Source organism: Cornus florida, unplaced genomic scaffold (assembly GCF_030987335.1).
Source record: "Cornus florida cultivar Cherokee Brave unplaced genomic scaffold, ASM3098733v1 CherokeeBrave_3.0.0_Hap2_Chr09, whole genome shotgun sequence".
NCBI lineage: Eukaryota > Viridiplantae > Streptophyta > Magnoliopsida > Cornales > Cornaceae > Cornus > Cornus florida.
In genome coordinates this window covers 92,937,436-92,959,116 of record NW_026775579.1, presented here as the reverse complement: position 1 = coordinate 92,959,116, position 21,681 = coordinate 92,937,436, and the positions used below count along the sequence as shown (strand labels likewise).

The 21,681-nt window shown below is 35.5% G+C and overlaps 3 protein-coding genes across 4 annotated transcripts; 1 reads left to right on the top strand and 2 right to left on the bottom strand.

The window, feature by feature from the left end:
• Positions 1-11,608: 11,608 nt before the first annotated feature.
• LOC132275247 (uncharacterized) lies at positions 11,609-14,007 on the bottom strand. Its single transcript, XM_059776701.1, has 3 exons — positions 12,219-14,007; positions 11,957-12,057; positions 11,609-11,851 (listed from the first exon to the last, which is right to left on the bottom strand). The coding sequence occupies exons 1-3, from the start codon at positions 12,679-12,681 to the stop codon at positions 11,807-11,809; spliced, it is 609 nt and encodes a 202-aa protein (XP_059632684.1). The 5' UTR covers positions 12,682-14,007; the 3' UTR covers positions 11,609-11,806.
• Positions 14,008-14,144: 137 nt separating this feature from the next.
• On the bottom strand, positions 14,145-15,838 carry LOC132275246 (divinyl chlorophyllide a 8-vinyl-reductase, chloroplastic). Its single transcript, XM_059776700.1, has one exon. It carries the CDS (start codon positions 15,600-15,602, stop codon positions 14,346-14,348), a length of 1,257 nt encoding a protein of 418 aa, XP_059632683.1. The 5' UTR covers positions 15,603-15,838; the 3' UTR covers positions 14,145-14,345.
• Positions 15,839-16,707: 869 nt separating this feature from the next.
• Positions 16,708-19,869, top strand: LOC132275244 (uncharacterized). Of its 2 annotated transcripts, none has more exons than XM_059776697.1 (4): positions 16,708-16,853; positions 16,925-17,104; positions 17,599-17,847; positions 19,294-19,869. In XM_059776697.1, the coding sequence occupies exons 1-4, from the start codon at positions 16,782-16,784 to the stop codon at positions 19,570-19,572; spliced, it is 780 nt and encodes a 259-aa protein (XP_059632680.1). In that variant the 5' UTR covers positions 16,708-16,781; the 3' UTR covers positions 19,573-19,869. The 2 variants fall into 2 exon arrangements, with proteins under 2 accessions (XP_059632680.1, XP_059632681.1); XM_059776698.1 differs by having other exon boundaries at positions 16,756-16,853; positions 16,951-17,104.
• The last annotated feature ends 1,812 nt before the right edge of the window (positions 19,870-21,681 follow it).

Sequence of the window (21,681 nt, the reverse complement as noted above, 5' to 3'; positions counted from 1 at the left end):
GTGGCTCATTCTCCAATATATATGTCAGAAAGTCAGGACCGAATGACTCAGACGTTCTAGCTCTTTTGCTACGTCTAGGTTCTTCCTCATTTTCATCATCTATAGACTCTTGGTCTATATTCTCTTGTATATTGCTATTAGCAGTATCATAATTTCTTTTAAGAGGATTTTTGCATGGAAATATATCCTCAAAGAAATAAGCATTCCTTGACTCAATAATTGTATTGACATGGATATCAGGAATGTCTGATTTATGCACAAGAAAACGATATGCACTACTATTCTGTGCATAACCTATGAAAATACCATCAAAGGCTTTTGGTCCTATCTTAACTTTCTTAGGAGTAGGAACCGCAACCTTAGCTAAACACCCCCACACTTTTAAGAATTTATAGGAAGGTTTTTGACCTTTCCATAATTCATAAGGTGTCACATTTGATTTATTTTGAGGTACCTTGTTGAGAACATAATTAGCAGAGAGCAAAGCTTCCCCCCACAAATTCTGGGTTAAACCAGAACTTATCAACATAGCATTCATTATTTCTTTTAAGGTACGGTTTTTGCGTTCAGCAACACCGTTCTGTTGAGGTGAATAAGGAGCAGTAGTTTGGTGAATAATACCATGTTCTGAGCAAATGTCAGCGAATGGTACTTCGTATTCGCCACCTCTATCACTTCTAAACATCTTTATCTTTTTTCCAAGTTGATTCTCAACCTCATTCTTGTAATGTTTAAACATTTCCAAGGCTTCATCTTTACTTCTTAACAAGTATACATAACAATATCTTGTGCAGTCATCAATAAAAGTAACGAAATACTTTTTCCCACCTTTAGTTGGCACAGATTTAAAGTCACAGATATCACTGTGAATTAATGCTAGAGGTTCAGTACTTCGCTCTATGGAGTGAAATGAGGTTCTAGTCAATTTTGCTTCTACACATGTTTGGCATTTTTGATTTAAATCAATATTAAATTTAGGTATAGATTCCATGTTAATTAATCTACGAATAGTATCATAATTAACATGTCCTAACCTACCATGCCATACATCAGATGAGTCAATAATATAAGCAGAAAAAACACTAGCTTTATTATTATCATTAATAGCTTTGGGTACAATAGTCATTACATTGAACTTAAATAGTCCATTACTTAGATACCCTTTGCCCACATACACCCCATTCTTAGTCAGCACAAACTTATCAGATACAAAGACCAGCTTGAACCCATTATTGCTTAGTAGTGACCCAGAGACCAAGTTCTTCCTGATGTCTGGTACATGCAGCACATTATTAAGAGTGAGCTCTTTCCCTGAGGTCATTAGTAGCTTGATCTTTCCTTGTCCTTCAACCTTTGCAGTAGAAGAATTCCCCATGTAGAGTTGTTCTTCATTATGTATAGTTTCATAGGTAGTGAACATCCTCTTTTCAGAGCAAACATGATGAGTAGCTCCTGTGTCCACCCACCATTCTCTGTTGTTGCTTACCAGGTTGATTTCAGAAACCACAGCTGAAAGATTTAACTCTGATACATCAGCTGTCAACTTATCTTCTTCAGCTATGTGCACCTCAGTGGTCTTCTTCTTGGGGTTATGATGTGTTTTGCGGTTACGACAATCTTTAGCTCGGTGTCCTAGCTTGCCGCATATGAAACACTTCCCAGTGAACTTCTTGTAGTTTCCTTGGCTAGGACCTTCTCCAGAGTGCTTCCTCTTCTTATTTTTCTGTCCAGCTTCCACTACATTTGCCTTTGACACCATTGAAGATTTTCCGGCTCTCTTTTCAGATGTACGGTTATCTTCTTCAATTCTCAGCCTGACAATTAAGTCTTCGAACCCCATTTCCTTACGCTTGTGCTTCAAGTAATTTTTGAAATCTTTCCAAGTAGGTGGCAGCTTTTCAATGATTGACGCTACTTGAAAGGATTCACTCAATGTCATCTTCTCAGCATGTATCTCATTTAGGATCAGCTGGAGCTCCTGCACTTGGCTCACGACTGTCTTGGAGTCTATCATTTTGAAGTCCAGAAATCGTCCAACCACGAATTTCTTCAAGCCAGCATCCTCTGTTTTATACTTTTTGTCTAACGACTCCCAAAGCTCTTTAGCAGTATTTATTGGACTGTACACATTATATAAGGTGTTGTCCAATTCATTGAGGATGTAGTTCTTGCATAGAAAGTCTCCATGCTTCCATGTATCAACAGCTCCAAGCTTGGTAATGTCTGTATCACCCTCATCTAACACTGGAGCAGTCTCAGTTAGATACTTGCTTAGATTCAGAGTTGTAAGGTAGAACATCATTTTTTGTTGCCACCTTTTAAACTCCGTCCCGTTGAATTTTTCGGGCTTCTCCCCATGACTGACGGGAACATTAGGCACGGTAATACTCGTACTTGCCATTTGTCTGTTATATATTGATATACAGACCACGAGTCAAATTATAATAATTATAACAACAATAATAATTAAATAATTATTACTATAGTATAAAGTTATCTGTCTTAAGATTGTGGATAAAAAATGTATCATATACTATAGTATAATTTATTTAAATATTATTTGTAAATATAATATTTATTATAATAATCTATATATATTTATATAGTTTAATATCAAGAAAATAAAACTATAAAATAAAAGAACCTGTTAAAGTCGAGGCTAGAATTTAATTCTATAACCTTAAGACAGATACGTCCCGCTACGGTGCTAACGGACTCTTCGGCCTCTATCTCCCAGGATACAACGACTTTTCTTCCTTTGGTAGTAGCACTTCAAACCAATGGAATAGGCGAACCGGCTCGGTGTAGTACTCTCAGTTGAACTCAGACTCGGAGACCAGGATTAAACCCTAACTCGGAGACCAAGATTGAACCTAAACTTGGAAACCAAGGTTCGAACCCAATCCAAACCAGTTTAGGTTGAACCCAAACCAGTGGCTGAACCGAACAAAGATGAATTAGAAGAAGAGAAAAAGATTTATGAATTGGTGTGAATTGAAATGAACCCAATGATGGGTATTTATAGGCTTATTGGTGCCTATTCTGAATGGGTGCACCCATAGTCCGAATGGGTGCAACCATTGTTGACCAATCAAAATTAAAAATCTGTTGGTGGTTTTTAATTTGTAAAGGGTGCAACCCTTGGTTCAAAAATAAAACTGATTTATGGTTTAAATAAACCCAAACCGTTTTAATTCTGATCCAGCCCAGCCCTTTAATTTCGTCCAATCCAGCAAGCAAATAATCCAACTCGGCGGCCATTAATTCAGCCCAGTAAACAGGCCCATTTTGATAAGTCCAGCAACAAAATAAAATTCAACCACACAGGCCCATCCCAACTTTTGTGTAAAAAGTTAAACCCATTTCACAATCAAGCCCCGCCCCGTCCTAGCCCGGACCGGGCGGGCGGCGCGCGCGTGTGTGGTAGTTGGTTCGGATCCAGGCTAGCCTAGGTCCTCCCCCTCTTAAAAACTTGGGTGCCCTTGGGCCCAAACCCAAATCCCATACTAGACATATATATACTCAAGGTTGCTTTGCTACTTTTTCGATGTGGGACAAGCATTTCCCACTTTATTCACACCCATTTAGGCTTTATAAATCACTTACTTTGGAGCCAATTTCTCATTCACCTGGAAACGGATTTGAGAAAATAAATATACGACGTTCATCTCCTCGCAGAGAGGAACGCGCTCGTCAATAGATTCGCAAAAAATTCTTAGCGGAATCTTTTAAAAATCCTTCCAAAGTTTGCGTTTTCTAATGCCGTTTCCAACATCTACAAAATCTTAAAATTAACTGTGATAATCAAAAGTTCCATTTATTTGATGAAAAAAAGAAAAGAAAATAAAAAGATGTACAAAGTTTCAGGAATTGTCAATAGCTAGCAGAACTTCATATTAATACGCATAATCTAAATTAATCCGAAATTCACTTCATATTAGGAGGCTGGAGCTTAAATTAGCAATTACCCAATAAACATACTTGTAAAACAAATCATTAAGAATCAAGACCCAATTGGAAAATCGCAGAAAGAATACCTAAAGGAAGCCAATCAACACTGAAATCGAATTGAAGACTGCAATATACATATACACACACATGGAAATCAAATCAACACAAAACATATGCACAGATAGAGTGATAATTGTTACCTAGAAGATAAGAGTATTTTGAATCCAAACGATGGAAATCTAGATCCCAAATATAAAGCTCATGCTGGATTTTAGAATGAAATTGAAAATTTTTAAATCAGAAAGCATATATATATATACAAATATATATATATATATATATATATGTAAATATATAGATTTCATACCTGTTGCTTCCTTTTAGAGTTTCAAAGCGACGGAGGAGTGCCTGTGGTGCAGGCGAGTTGTCTATGGTTTGAGGTGAGAGTGTGTGGTGAAGAAGAGAGAGAGAGGGGGAGAGAGGAGGGCATGGCTGAGGTTGAGATCGGGATGGTGGTGGTGGGGTTTGATTAGGGCTCTACTCGAGACGGATAGGATGATGAAAGGGAACGAAAGGGAGAGAAACGGCATCGTACAGAGAAATAAGAGACTGCCAAAAAAAAATGGCAACTGCTACATCTAAAGAGAAGATTTGAGAATCTTAAAATTTGAAAACCCAAATGAGAACACATTGGAGAGCTCTCTTTTCACCCCTCTCATATTTTGAGTTTGAGAATCCAGAATGAGAGAACATTGGAGTTTGTGATACCCCCTAATTTCGGAACACGGGTTGATCAAGTCCACGCACAAAATCAGGGAAATATCAAAACAATTAAAGTATTTAAACAAGCATAGAGTACAAAATGAAATAAAAGAATAAATAATAAGCTGAAGAAAAACTAATAAATAAAATTTCCATTAATAATTCTCCAAAATTTACAACTCGGGAATCATGTAACTTAAAGACCCCTTACTCCAAAATCCCCTATCCAGAAGTTCATTATTAAACTCTAACATCAAATGAAATACTAATGTCCTACTTTTAAATAAACTGAAAGAATGGATAAGTCCTCCAGCTGCGGATCCTCAACCTTGAGACTTGTACTTCTAATAACCTGAAAAAAAAATCGCGGGTTAAACCCTACGAACAAACTCTCTCTACCAAGCCTCTGAAAACCAATAAACAGATCATCTCTACTAAAACCATCCCAAATAAAGTTTTAACTTTAATAAACGATGCTACTAATATATATAAATACCTATATATATTACAATAATCCTATCTATTAATAGGTTCATTTAAAGTGTTAAAACCATTCATCCACGATTAATTATTAATCATACCTAGACCAAATCCATCATTTATAATTTTCTTATAAAATAAACTACACTCACCTTAATTCCATCCTAAACAGTAATTTAACCATTTAAGTAATAAATTACAATTAAAGGAATAATTCAAAATTTAAGCTTTGACAAATCATCCAAGTCTCCACCAATATTATTTTATTAATAAATATAAAATAATACACTAACATGTAACCACTAGATTATTCTAATTTAAGAATATCTAATTCTAATCCAATTTTATACCTACCGCACACATAGATGAATTTTAATCATCTAATATACATAGCAATTTAATTATGCTATAGCAATTCAACCATGCCATTATGAATATATTTATCTATATATATTGGCAACTCAACCATGCCTCGTTAAGTATATATATTTATACTTTTAATTAGCAATTCATCCATACTTTCCATGTATGTATTTTATCCATACAAATAATAAGGCAATATATTTAAGCCTTTGGCAACTCATCCATGCCTACAATTCAACCATGTACCAACCTTAACCTTAATTAATAAGCTAAATCATACATATACATCTTATACATATAATAAGCATATCCGTAATTAATACCCAACCTATCCAGATATACCAAATAAGACTAATAATATTAATTATCTTAAATGATACACATATACACATATATTATATAATATACATGCGTATAATACATTCCATACTATATATACATATGTATATGTATATATATATATAAATACTTCCTTCCATCCTAATCGCAAGTTAAATAAACTATATATACCCATATATAATTTTATATATATATATTCATTCCCTTCCATAATAAATCATTAATTTATTATATTTACACAAACTAAAGGCTACTAAATATCTTAGTAACACTCTACAACTTTTAGAAAATCAAGAACACCTCAAAACTTATTTTAGGACCTCTCCGGACTTCACATGACCTTTTCGAGACACCAAACACATTCCTACGCGCCCCTACACTTTCCTAAACACCCTGCATGCGCTTCCACACCTTTTTCCACGCGCGCACGCGCTCCCACACGACTTCACACGCGCTGGAGAGTGAGCACACGCTCACACGCGCTTCTACGCGCGCGCACGTGCGGCCACGCGCGCTGGCTGTTTCTCTTGCTGACGCGGCGCACTCCTATTGGTTGGTTGTACCGCGTCCCTGCAGGTGTACTGCACCGAATCAATCTGCCATCTTCAATGGTCCAGATCCGCGGTGTATCATCTCTCCCTGCACCTCACTACACCGAATCAACCCATGATCATCAGGGCCATCCTAAGGTCCTGATTTAAGCGCATTGAAGAGCCATACGCCTTGCTGCACCGAATCCCAGCCCTTTATTTGGGTGCGCCGATTTGAAGCCTCGGTATTTTATATAAACAGTGTATATATTTTATACAAAATATACAAAATAAACTCTAAAATAAAATACAATAATTCCATAAAATTTTCATAAAATTCCAGAAAATTCTAGAAAAATTCCAAAAGCTTAATTCAATTATTTTTGGAAAAATATGAACACGTATAATTATATTAAGATCTCTTTAATTTAATTAACCATGCTAAACCAACTCAAGAACAAACTATAAAAATTACAGAAAATAAAACCTTATTAATACAACCTCTCATACAAAACTAAATTATCATAACAATACATATCTATATTCACATGTTTAAATCAATCACTTTGCAACGAAAAACATGTTCATCTAATTCGATTAATAAATTATTTTTAATCAAACAAATAAAAATATAATCTTGATACTCAAGGTAATAGGTTTATGAATTATAAGAGGAGAAGTAGAGAAGAATTTGCCTTTCTTTTCCAAATCCGGTCTTCTCTTTCTTTGATCCGGTCTCTTCTTCGTTAGCCCTTCTTCTTCTCTCTCTAACTCTCTTATTTTTCTAACGTAGAAAAATTCCTAACCCTAAAGTCTTATGTGTCTATTTAGACACATAAAAAAAAACCTAAATCCTTTTCCCATCATGATTACCATAAAAATAAATAATATTTATCTTTTAACTAATATATATATACATACATATATTTTAATATAAATATACATATTACCTTCCATATATAACCATTAGTTAAATAAATTATATATACCTATATATATCAATATATATTTATATTGACATATATACCCCTCCACATGATTAAATATACCTATATATATCAATATATATTTTTATACACATGTAATTATATAGGTATAATTATGCAAAGATAATTATTAAATATCCTCACAACTATGGGCCTTTAATAATTAACCCAGCAAAGCTTCCTTCAAGCCCAATACTACATCCTTTGGCCCAACCTTCCTTAAACCCAATCCAAATAATTTAAATACATAAAATAACTAAATAAATAATACACACAAGCGTAACTACACCCAAACCCAATAAACAATTCACTCATTAGCATTTCGCAAATCAAACACTACAATTTTAACAAATAAAATTATAAAACATAATTCAATTAAAACAAGACAATATATCTACACACTTAATTAAATAAAACAAATCACAATTTATCTACGCACTTAATTAAATAAAACGAATCATAAAAAAATAAATCATTAAAAAAAAAAGAATAAAATAAAAATAATTAATTTTAATTAATTAATCCTTTAAAAATATTGGGGTATTACAGAGTTGCTCTTGGACTCTTTTGTAATGTTCATCCAATCACACTTTTTCTTTTCTTCTCTTTTTTTCATACAAGTATCACACGTGGGTGGGCACTTTTCCTTTTCGTGAGAAACATTTGACCCTATTTTTAGTAGATATTGAGAACATTTTAACATCTAACAGTTGAATTCGATTCTAACTTTTAAGTGACATTCTAATAACCTTTGCATATGGCGAATATCGTTGTCAATTTATCATTTATAGACTTTTAAGTGACATTCTAATAACCTTTATATATGGCAAATATCGTTGTCAATTTATCATTTACAGACATCCGGTTATAAATGTTGTTTGAAGAGAGAACAATACCAAACTCAAATTAGTTTTAGTGGATGAAATATCTCCTGGTTGCTAGACACGCCTGCTATGAATCTTTGAGCCATATTATGCTATTCCATCTGTGATGGGAATTTACATAAATATGGTAATTATAGAATTCTAGTAACTATATGCTGAACGTATTATTGAAAATTTGATGCGAGTTTTTTCTAATACTTTTTGATTATTTTTTAATACTTTTGATTATTAAATAAATATATTAACTAACTGTTTGACTTAAATTAAATTCACCACGGCTCAATTCTTATTAAAAGACAATTAATTAACAGCGAGGAAAACGATAATGTACTTAGAGCATATCTAACCGTTATATATATTTTTATTTTATTTTTGTGTAAATATGATATGTTATGATAGATTTACACACAAAATTATTTTTAGCTCTTATATCTTGACTTACTTAATATAGGGTCATGGCCTACATAACTTTTACAAACCTACTCAATATAGGATTAATTTTTTAATCAAGAAAATATGCTGATGTGGCTGTATAAAAAGGTTAGGTAAAATACACAACAATTTTACAGATTAGTGACTTGACAATGTATATTAACAGATTGCTAGAGATAAAAAAAATTTACACATTATACGTGGCAGTATATATTTTACACAAAATAATATTTTAATAGACTACTGGAGATGATCTTATACACAAACTAAGTTGTAGCAAAAATAACGAAAATACATCGATACATTTGTGAAATTACAAAACTAACAAAATGGTGAATCAATCACCCAGGTAATCCAGATTTAATTATTACTGAATTGTATATAAATCCTACAAATATTGCGCTATTTCCTTTAGTTTCTTGACCAATTACCAGGCTCACACCCAATTTATAAACACTACTATTTTCCAGCTCATTTAACAACTTCACAATGAATTCAAAATCATTTTCCATGGGTGCAATAACATTAACCTGGCCTACTATTAGTCATATTTAGATAATGCTTACAACAATTGGTTACTTGGTGTGGACAAATGAGCTTCCACTGTATTTATATGCTAAAGACATCACAATGAATCAATATGATCTATACATATCCAATTATCATAAGAATTCTAGAATGGATACTCCAAAACAGCATCTAAGATATTTAGCATACAACTCTAGAATATTATGGAGAATGTTCCAAAATTAATACATATGTGAGACAATTAATGAGCTTCCTTTGGTAGGTCGTGTATGATAACACCATATGGGCAAAATATCACGAACTAGGCAAGTGCGAATGGTCCTAAATAATGAGATGGATTGGATCGGTTGGACTTTTCCATAATTCCATCCACGCCAACAATAAGAACATGAAGATCCAACCCAGCAATAAAGCAATAGTACACATGCATAACACACGATATACGTGGTTTATTTAAAATTACTGCTACCTTCATAGAGGAGGAAATTCCACTATAATTATGTAGAGATATTATAATGTCGTGTTTGATATGCATGAATGGAATGTTTGTTCTAACCATTCATTTGTTTGATATGCTATTTAAATTGAAAATGGACATTCCATTTGAATGAAAATTTATTATTATGAGTTAAAATTCACCCACCACCACCGCTATTTTCTATCACAACCACCGCCACCTCTATTGCCTTCCACCGTTGTCACTACCATCACCACTATTGTTGCAGCCTTCAACCAACACGCCATTGCTGTCTCTATTACTTTCCACCATCGCCCCCACCACTGTCGACTTTCATCACTACCACCGTCAACCACCGCCAGCTCTATTGCCTCCTACCACTGTTACCATTACCGCCAACACTGCCGCCGTTATCAACACCACTTCTTACACTACTACCGCATTCCACCACCATTATATTGTCGCAATCTCCACCGCCACCGTCACTACTTTCCACCACCACTGCCACCTCCATTGCCTTCCACCACCACCACCATACCATTGCCTTCCACCATCATCATCTACACCATTGACGCCTTCCATCAGTACCATTACCACCAACACCATCATTGCCTTCCGCCACCACAACCACTGTTGCCTTCTGACACCACCACCTACACCACTACTGCTTTCCACTTCCACCACCATTGTCGCTATCATTTATTACCATTGTTATTTATTTTTTTAAAAAAAATTATAGAATAATATTTTGTTAATTTAATTTATTTGTCATTAATAATGGTGTTTTAGAGAATTTAATTTAAAATTTATTCCATTTTAAATTTTAAATTGGTCTAACCAAACGCTATAATGGTTAATTATCGTTTCATTCCTACACGTTTATTATTTACAACCAAATAATATAATTAGAATTAATATTTCATTTCATTTCCATTTCATTCATACATACCAAATGCAGCATAAAAGTAGAGACTATGAACACCCGAGCAATAACACTGTCAACTGTGAGACACCGTCTTGCAACAAACACATTGAATACTAAAAACTCTTCCTTAAAAGCTCGTCAACTCACTTCCTCGTGAGATTGCCCCATTACATGTCTCTACATTTATACCACTCTAATTGTAAAATAGAAATCAAAAAATAAGAGCCACTATTCCTAACTAGTTCCATATAATATTATTAAGATTCGCTAAAATCTGTTAAGTGTTTTATCTTGCGTTCCATTTGAAAATAAAGCTATAATACGAATACCAACTTATAAACCCTCACCGCAATTCTACTATTCTTTCATCATTCTTACTTTCAGTACGACTGTACCAAATGCATTTGGAGAATTCCAATGACTATATGCTCAACGTATAATTGGTTATGCAAATATAAGAAGGATTTTGAGCTATTTAAAACCATTGATTATTAAATAAATATATTCAACAATTAGCCCAGAGGCTCACTGACACGAGTCCATAGCCGTTTTGCTTTCAGGGCTACCAGATTTTGGTTGTTCCTCTCTATTCGTAGTCTAGGCTGGTTGGGCTTCCCATTTGGATTGGGCTTGGTTGTTTTACTTCAGGGTTCCTCTTTTTGTTTGGTCCCTTGGGCTGGGATTTTAGGTTGCCCAAATGGGCTTGTAGTTTTACTTTTTTGCCCACTTGTCTGTGGCCCTCACACCTATAAGTTTCTCTTTTGTTCAATTTGCTTGACCTTCCAAAAAGAAGTGATCCATGGGTGAATGAATTGGATTATTTAATAACATTCATACAAGATACAAAGAATCCCAGATGCAATGGTATCAGAGTTTTGATTTTGACACCGATTTATGTGCTTGTTAAAACCATAACAAATCCCAAATATTGATTTTCATCCATGTATCGAAACTGCCCAACAATCAAAAAGTATGATCCTTTTGGGACCTTATAGTAAACTACATTTCACTATAAAATAAATTGAGAACAATTTTTTGAGCATAAAAGGAGAAGCAGTACAACATCAATACCTAAACTTGATATATATATATATATATATATATATATATATAAGACACAGAATAAGTCGAATTAAATAAGCATCGATCATTTCATTCTAATTTGGCCTTCAATTTGTCTTCGCATCTTCTGTTAATGAATCAGTGACATGTTTCTGTACGCGCGCGCACACAAAAACAAAAAAAAAAAAAAAAAAATTGTTTGGTTAGTTTATGCTAACATAAACTAATTTACAGATTCAACATGTAAAAATTTGTACCTCATTGGCATTCGGATTCTTCTCTTGCTCGGCGATGGCTGAGTCTTTCACTTCCTCTGTTGCCACCACTTTTGCTTGCTTCACTTTTATAGCTTCTTCTTCTGTACATATATATATAAATCAAATTGTATTAACAAATTGCACATCATGACATGAACTATGACCTAATATATACAAGGTGCGTAATGAAAAAAGAGAATTCATGTAGTCAATCCCGAGATTAAGATTGGGGTTAATTTATAGAGTTAGAACGGTCACAAACCATTCTCTGTCTCCAGTTTGGTATCTTCAACGGAACCTTTCTCATCGGTGGTGTTACTTAGCTTCTTATTCTCCTCTGACACGCCCTCCTTGGCAGCAGGAGAGACAATGGCCTCAGCATTAGCTTCCTCACCTCCCCTTGGCGAGTTGTGAGATACTAAACTTTCTTGTTTTTCCTCTTTGATCCCGCCTTCTATCTCATTTGATTCTTTCGTACCAGCCACAGTGACACCCTTGGAGTCCTCCTTGGCACCATTTTCACTTTGTTGTTGTTGCACCGACGGTTTAGAGTCCTCTTTTGCCTTCTCCCGCTCTGGTTTTTGCACCTGTGAGTTTGTGTTTGAGGCCTTTTCCGGCTTTGTTTCTGTGCCTTTGCTCTTCTTGGCATCTGGTTCTGATGATCTCTTGCTCTGGCTAATTGTGTTCCCAGTCACCACATCGTGTTTTGATTTCCCACAACCCATTTTGTTGGAGTTAAAAGAGAGAGAAAGGGAGAGGAAAATCCTTCTGTCGATATAGACCTAGGAATGAGAACTCTGCCTGTGCTTTCACCCTATTGTTTGTCCGTGTGTGAGTTGCTCAGCTGCAAAGGATATATTTTGGCTTCTATATAGTTAAAAAAAGAACTGTTTTTACTTTTTTTCGTTGTGTTTTGGAGGTTGAGATGTGTCTGTGCTGGCATGCTAGCTAAATAAGAGGAGTATATTTTTAGGTAAGTTAAAAGGGAAGTTTTATTGTGGATGTATTGTGCTGGCAACAGGGACTCGTTTTAACTCATTAACTGTAGTTGGCTCCTCTACCTGGTTGAAGTGGGATCTGGTGCAGTACAGCACATCACAGGTGCTGTGCCCCATCAAACGGTTCACAATCATCACATGTACAACACAGGTGCTGCATTGCATCAAACGGTGCACACCTGTGCTGTGTTGCAAATGATCCTTGCTGGTCACCTAAGTTCTCATACATTAGCAAGAGGTTCTTCTAATGTGCTCACAGTCAAAGGAAAAGTGGTATATGAGTATATAAAAGAAAGTTATTATGATATTCAAATAAGATGGCAAATTTTGATTTAATTAATCAAAATAATTATTAGACTTAATTTGTTGAGGCTAGTTGATCAAAAGTGATAATTGAAACTAACTCTAAACAAAAACTCAACCACCATGAGCATTGCCCAAGTGATGTCTCTTCATTCTTTACATGGAAGGTTGAGGGGTCAAGTGGCCAATCCAACAAGAACAAACACTTGTGTGACTTCCACTTTCTTAAAATAATAATATATTAGAAAATGAAACTAAAAAAACTCAACACAGTCTTAGATCTTTCAATCTAAGGAACCACATCAGTGGACTCTTTTATCAGAAGAAAAAATTTGCTTTTATTTGATCTCCACATTGGATTTTTGCCATCAGCATTGAGTGATCCTTTATTAATTGCTCTTACTGTCGAACTTGATTTACAAGTTGCGCATATTTGCCTGTGCAAATGAGCACATCCCAATAAATTATATAGGATTAGTCAAGACAGACTAGAAACTGATCCAAACCTTAGCTCAAGTGAGCAGACACATAATAAAGGAAAAAGATTTTTAATTTACTTTAATTTATTTTGAACCGTCGAAATTCCAACCTTCAGGGATTTAGCAACAACTTTGAGAAACTGACAAACTGGCACAACCCTCCATCGCAGTTAGCAACACGACATTCTTTAGCTCTAGTAATTATGGATTTCTACAAAAGAATATCATGAAAGAACAGCAAACAATTCTTTGAGAGTTCCATTCTGTAATGACAGTGATAGCAACTAATTTTTGAAGCCCTCACTTGCTATAGGATCAACACAATTATAACACGCTCCAAGACATCATAAATAAAACTCATGACAGTATCTAGAGGATAATGTTTACACAACCAGAGATAAACACAGATTGAAAAGTTATTTAGCATTTAGCAAAAGTATTTATGATTAAAGGCTGCAACTTTTTGTACAATATTATATAATTTGCAACTCAGACAAGGATTAATCATAAAGGGAAAATACCTGCTAACCTTAAATAGGACATTGTGACAAAACTGGTAGATTCAATAAAACATTCAAATTTATGAACTTTTACCCCCAATGAGAACATTTAGAAAATTGTTTGCTCCCCCAATTCCTGACCAGCAATTCCTTGTCTGAGTACTCTCTCGAAGAATTCTTCTAATGTGTCCTTCCCATAGCTTGGTGTTTTCTCAGCACTGTACTCTCCGGTCTCAGGATCCAACACCAACATACTCTCAGCTGCATAATACCTTCCGATTTTCCCAAATTCGGCAGTGTCTTCCAGTTGAGGAAATATCTTAACAAGGAAATCAAGAAACCCAATGGCAAAATCCATTATTTGGATTGGCACTTTCAAAAACTTGGGTTCTCTCCCTACTAGTCTAAACAACATCTCCCCTTGCTCCATTGGTGTCAATGCCTTCCCCGGGCCACCAATTGGCAAAACCTGATTGATCTTATCTTCACTCAACACACAATCTGCAATGAATGAAGCCAAATCCGGCTCGCTAATTGGCTTGCAAGCACACAACTTCCCATCCCCAAACATCACATAAGGCTTCCCATCCTTCACCAATTCAACTTGTCCACCCAAACTCTTGAAAAATGCAGTTGGCCTCACAATGCTATAAGTAAATCCAGCATCCTCTTCAGCTTCTTTCATCAACTCAGCCTCAAATTTCAACTTGGCGCGCTGAAATTCAAGAAGGGGCTTTTGCACACAAATTGCAGACAGCAGAACAAAATGTGATGCCCCGCGATTTCTACCGGCAACAAGACTGTTCTTGGTGGCTTCATAATCAATCTTCCATGAGTCCTTGATGCCGCCATTGCGGCTAGCAAGGCATGACACAACAACATCAATTGAACCCCCAAAATTCTCTAAACTTCTCTGCAAATCATCCAAATTGGTCACATCTGAAAAGCACACATTGGCTCCATTTAACTTTTCCAAAGTCTCTTCTTTGCTATTTTTACCTCTAATACCACTTCTCTCTCTAGCAATTGCTATTACATTAAAACCTCTTTTAACCAACTCTTTGACTACAATATTTCCAATATAACCAGTTGAACCCACAACCAAAATGTTAATATCTTTTGGGGTTTTGTTTCTGAATGATAATTTGGGGGTTTCAACAGTTGGGGTGGTTGTAGCTGTGATGGGTCTGAATCTTTCTCTGCTAAATTTAGAGGGTTTTGATAAATTTACGGAAGAAAATGGTAGAGCATAAGGGACTGAGCTTACCTGAATTGGGTTGATAAAATGAGAAGAAAAGAGCCTTTTGAAGCTTTGAGCCCTTGGTGAATTGAGTGTGAAGCCATTGGAGAAGACACAAATGGACATCTTTTGAGCTCAAGTAAAGATTGGATTTAGCCAAAACAGGTTGTGGTTCTGATTAGGAACATCTCATGAAAAAGAAAAATAAATAAATAAATAACTAAAAAGGCAATGAATCAAAGAGAATTTGAGGTTGATGAGAGAGAGTGGTGTTTCAGCCGCTCTATCGAAGTAGAATCGAAATGATTGGTGGATATTTAGTGAAGAAGATGTCTAGACGATCCTAACATGCGTGTAGATATGGTTCATATGTTTGTATCGGGTATATATATATAGGAAACGGTATGTTTCTGAATTGGCCCAAGGCCTCACTCTGCCTGAGCCATTAGCAAGCCCAAAATGTGGCAAAATCAGTTTCATATAGCCTGGAAAAAAAAAAGAAAAAGAAAATGAATATAGGCATGTAATATTAGAGCTAAAATAAAAAAAATAAAGCCTAGGCAATAAATTTGTAAAATGAATACGTGGAATTTAATACTAATATACTATTGAAGCTATATCATTGAATTGAATCAACCTAACAACCGTTTGAAAGATAATTAGATCGAGTCTAATGAAAACTAATTTAAATTCACAAATAAAATGCAGCTTTTATGTTTTAATCTCAATTTCGTTTTGGAGTTGAATATAAACATTCCACCACTTTGTTTATTTATTTTTTATTGACACACGGTAATTATGCCCATACGTCTTTTTTTATTGCTTTAAAAATTAATTCTCATGTTTGAAAAGACAAAGGTGAGATAATATAACTTTCATTATACAAAAACTTGATAGTTTATGTTCATTTAAGATTCAATAATTACTTGAATAGTTATAATACTGCAAAAAAAATAATAATAATAAATAAATAAAAAATAGTCTTTTCTTATATAAAGTACTGTATTAAGTGTGACTCGTTCATTTCTTCTTCCACAAAATTCGCATCTGTGATTCGCCGTGGCATTCTATGGAAAAATGTTACAGTAACATGTGATAATTGCTCGATCGTCACGTAACATAAACATATTCGGTTTTTGTTAGTTTGACAAGCATCAGCATTAGTGACGTGGCCGCATGTCAGTATGTAAACACATTTTTTCCCACTTTCCCCTTTTGCCCTTTCCTTTCCCTGATATTTTCTTGCGCCAGAAAATATAGAAACCAAATCAATACTCCCCTAAATCAGCCAAAAACAAAAGAAGTATGAAGCAATTGGAGTATATGCAGAACTCACTTCCCGATGATATAGCACTCAAAATCGTATCATCTCTTCAGGTTTGCTTCCTGCAATTCCTTCATATATATATATATATATATATTGTTTGATATTGATTTCAATTTTGAAGGTATCGGATGTGTGTTTGTTGGGTAGTTGCTCTCGGTTTTGGCGCGAACTTTGCGGGTCGGACTGTATATGGGCGTCTCTATGTAGAGCCAGATGGCCAGCCCTTCATTTGGTCCAAGAATCTCCAGCTGCTGAAATCAAAATCCATGAGCTTGATCAACAAATGAACTCTAAGCTGAAGGTCCTCTTTCTCTCTCTATATATATTATATATGGACTTATCCTTTGTATATTATCCTATCTCTCTTTCTCTATAATTATTTTCTTTAATCTGTAATTTTTATGGGTTCAGACACTCAAAATTCAAGTTTGTAGGAAAGGAGAATTAGTTAAAACAATTGATTCTAGTGTAGAACACCTGAAATGAAGTGATTCCATTTTCTACAACATTAGCATATATGACTATGACCTTTTTGTTAATTTAATTGGGATTGAAGCCTTCTGTGTGATAATTTTATCTTTTGGGGAAAAAATGACTGATTTTGATTAATTGATTGGCAAATTAATTAGTTATGGTGATTCTTCATTCCAAATGATGCATTTTTGTAGCAACTGCTATAGACACAGAAAGCATATGGTGTCCCAACAAGCACTCTTTTGATTGGCCTCTTATGCTATTTTCCTCTGTTCGAATTTTAGCTCAAATCAGAAGTTTCACTCTGTAAATGTATTACAGGGATGGAAGGGATTTTACATCAAGAAGCACAGTGAGATGGCGGGTAGAGCGGCTGTTGTAGTTGATTTTGTGGAACAGTGTTCATCTGCTGAAGCGATCGAGGTTGGGCACTATCTGACAGCAATTGAGGACCTGTGCTCGATGCAGTTTGGATTTAAAGATGTCCAGATGTTCCTTTTTAAACCGAAACTCAATGTGCTACTTAACTTGGTTGGTTTGCACTATTGCATTAGTTGGCTTGGAGTACCGGTAATTGCTCTTATCTGTTTGATATGCAAATTATACAATTGTGTGAACCGTTCTATAAGCTTTTACTCCTGTTTAACTTATTATTGTAACTTTTCATGGACCGTGGCTCGCTTTAGTTCCGTAATTGGGTGTTTCACCGTGGGACAGGGTTATGAATATTAGGTTTGGATATAGTAATGAGTTAAATGAACACGGGCATCTCTTCCGTTAATTGTCATCCCTTTGCGTAGTGAAGAATCCAATAATCCATATCCCTAGCATGTATTGTAGGCAACTTTTTAGTTTTCTTGCCTTGAAAAGGAGTAAAAGAGAATATTTCAAGTGTGTGTAAGAAGACTTGTTTATATTACCTGCATCTCGAAGTAGTAGTTCAAAGGGAATCAAATATCAAGGGAACTTATCAACCTTGTGTTAGGTTGGGGCTGGTAAACAAACAAGGTACCTTTTGAAGAGTTTGAAATTGGTATATTAGTTAGCTTAGTTCACCTTTTTAAACAATCGACCAAGGTGTTGTGCAGCTATACACAGAAACCTCCTAAGCGAAAACTAAAAAGTAAAGAAAGGAAAAACCAGTTTGTTGCATTCTGGCGTGGAAACAACTGCTGGAATAGGCTAAGCCCAGATGGTAACCAAACAAGCAAGTGCTTCGGCAGTGGCAGTAGCTTCAAAGGAATTGGTGTTATGTCTTGTACAGGTTTGCTTAGTCTTGTGGCTTACCGTAGCATTGGCAGGATTAGTGGGTCTTGTGGTCGAACTTGGCACGAACATAACCCATAGCGACCAATCCAATATAGGACCGTATGGTCCTCAGCTCAATTAGCCTTTTGATTTGTTGTGCCCCCACTATCAGTAGCTGAAAAAGAGGTGATTAAATGAAAAAAGACAATTTTCTGATGTTGTAGTTGTAAAACTGTCAGCTTGAGCATGCCTTCCTTAAATACCCCTTTCCTCAAGAGGAAAGCTGCAAATTGTGCCTTAATCCTAAATCCCCCTTAAACTCATCCTTTCTCAGCCTGTTTTTATTTGATAGGTCATACGTGATTTTATGTTGATCTTAGTAGCTGTTATTTCAGATATTTTTCCACTATTATCATTATTATTATTATTTTTCATGGTAGGCTTTGATGGAAACTGCAGTTCTATAGGGTGGTGTTGTGCAGTAAGAGAATTGGCCTAATGGATCAAATCCTTTAGTCAACTACTTATTTTGAGGATTGTGCTCTAGCAGAAGCTCTCAATAGTTAAAGAACATGATCAAGTGTATATAAATATAAGAAGCTGGATCTGTATTTTGTTACTCACGTATCTGCATCATCAATCACTGAGGAGAATTACTTTAGTGGCATAATTAATGATTGATTGCTTGATTATTGGATGAGTGACATCCTTACTTTTGAACTATGTAGAATTTCAGCAGTATTTGATGTATAACGTCATTGCTGGCAGGCCGAGTATGTAATGGAAGCACTTGATAGCTGCAAGATTTCAGAGCGGCAAGTGTATGTTAGATGGTGGAAGCTTGGCAGGTGGTTTTATGGCTTCCGCTTGCGGGACGAGTCTCATTCTCGTAAATTCTCCTTGGGAGATCTTGCCATGGCCAAAGAAGAGGAAGTTCTTGGAGTGCTTCATCGAGGTGCGATTCATGAAGTGCTACGGATTCAGATTTCTGTTGCTAAACCTACATGCACTCCGTGGTCATGCCAAGGCACACAAACTCAGAATTAGGGAAGGCTACATCTGTGAATTAATGCATGTATTTGTGTATGCTGTTCTTTTCTACTATCCACATGATACATAATAATTCTTACTTATATATGTATATAGGCATATTAGTTGGGGGGGTTAATGGTAAGAATTCAACCATAAGCTCTCTACCTTGGGATGGCTCTGGCTTTTGTAAATTGGTGTGTATAAATGTACTTAATTCATTCATATGATGTACTTGGTTTTTGTATTTGCACATGCAATCGCTGTGCCCAGTATCAAAATTTATAAGTGCATGATAAGTGTTTTATTTGCTCTTGTTTTTGTTTTCTTGTTTTTATTTTTCTGTGACTCTATTATATATACTCTAGATGGTCCGCTCAGTTGATGGAAGTTCTTGTTTACTGTTTAGCGTTTGGTATTATGGTGGTTGTGGTTGGAGTGGAACAAAGTGATTCCATTTAGCAGTTCTAAGTCTTGAAAGTGGCTAGCAATCTTACTATTCTTATTGGTGAATTAGTTGCTGCACACCTAATAGCACGTGGAGGCTGTTTGTTAAAACTTAAATCTTGTAAAGCAACCTGGTTGCACCACCTAAATTCTTGGTGCAGGAAAATAGCTTTAAAGATGAAGCATACTATTTAAAGTATGCTCTTATTTTTTATGCACCCATGATTGGTGAGGCAGCGCCAAAACTTAGGTGGAAGGTTTTCTCTCTCTCTTTGCCACAAGGTTTTTTATTGGCCTTTTGGTGCATACTATTGGAGATAGCCAATGTAACTCTATGGGTCTGGAAAATATGGCCAAGGTAATAAACATGTAAGCAGAAGTCTCTTCCTTTCCTCACCACTTGTGTTGATGAGACGTTTCTAATGGAGGAATTTTTTTGCAGCTTGAAGCCCATTAAGGAATCTTGGGGCAGAGAATTGGTTCCTCAGCTGGGCCGGCTAAATCAAAGCCAAAGATGAAGATTTCTGACAAGGATCAGAAGAAAAAGACAGGTATTGATCACTGCTGTCAAAATCTGAAAGTTTCTAATGTCCACTTCGATACTGGTTTTGTCAGTGGTTTGATACGTTGTCGCATGTTTTATGCAGACTTGCAATTCTGCAGCTGATTTAGTATTCATGCAAAACTTTGATTCTGCTGTGGAGCAATCAGTGAAGAACCAAGAAAAAGACATGGTTCTAGAAAATAGAGAAGACAAAAGGAGTTGAACCACCTGAGGCTGAGGCTGTAGCTCCTTCGACTGATAAGAGGCAAGAGAAGAAACAATAGAAGAAAAATGATGTTGGGAGGTTGAATTCCTCAAGGAGGAGCATAATGTGGAACTAGAAGGGGAAGAAACCATGAGAAAGAGACAAAAGAAGAGGAAGACAGAAGAAGAAAATGAGAGAAGGCAGCTAAAACCATCAGCAATAGTGTGGAAAGTGGGGATCAGGAAGTTGAACCAGATGTGGAAGAAAAGAAGAAAAAGAAGAGAAACACGCTGAAGATGAAACAATGGCCATGGAGAAAGAAGAGAGAGAATAAATATGAACGAGCTCTTTTGGTTTTAGATAATTGAGTGCGTGTTTTGTGGTAATTTTACTCTCTCATGCTCCCTGGTTAATTGCTTTCGTATTGCAAATCGATTGAGGAATTATAAAAAAGCTGTCTTTCAATTCTGTAATCCTTTTCCCCAATTGTCTGTCATACTCAAGGTTATGACTAAAGGAGAGGAGAAATCACTGGGAAAATAATGTTAATAAATTACAAAAGCGGATTCAGAGGCACTGGGATGCTTAATTTTGTTTGGAAGGAACATCTTGCTTTCCGTCTACATTGCTTTGCATTTGGTAGAATTGCACATGGTCAGATCCACCAAATATGACATTGTCCATGTCATTGGTGTTGGTGCTGCCCATTCTACTATGTGCCACTAATTTGGTTTTAAAGATATCTGGAATTGCTTTTTGGGTACTTAGAAGTTGTTATTGGCATCAAAATTTACTTGGGATGCAAATAAGTCTGAAGCAAGAAGTTGTATTTGAACCAGAAAAGGCCAAATTGGGTAGAAGAAAAGGAAAATAGACAACTATGCAATGATTCAGTTATATAAAACCTCCCCTCTTCAATACTTTAAAGATC

Coding starts and splice junctions, on each gene's coding strand:
- LOC132275246 (XM_059776700.1), bottom strand. CDS start 15,602: ATGTCCATTTGTGTCTTCTCCAATGGCTTCACACTCAATTCACCAAGG.
- LOC132275244 (XM_059776697.1), top strand. CDS start 16,782: ATGAAGCAATTGGAGTATATGCAGAACTCACTTCCCGATGATATAGCA. Junction 16,854..16,924: donor AAATCGTATCATCTCTTCAG/GTTTGCTTCCTG, acceptor TCAATTTTGAAG/GTATCGGATGTGTGTTTGTT. Junction 17,105..17,598: donor AAATGAACTCTAAGCTGAAG/GTCCTCTTTCTC, acceptor AATGTATTACAG/GGATGGAAGGGATTTTACAT.
- LOC132275247 (XM_059776701.1), bottom strand. CDS start 12,681: ATGGGTTGTGGGAAATCAAAACACGATGTGGTGACTGGGAACACAATT. Junction 12,058..12,218: donor CAAACTGGAGACAGAGAATG/GTTTGTGACCGT, acceptor ATATATGTACAG/AAGAAGAAGCTATAAAAGTG. Junction 11,852..11,956: donor AGAATCCGAATGCCAATGAG/GTACAAATTTTT, acceptor GCGCGCGTACAG/AAACATGTCACTGATTCATT.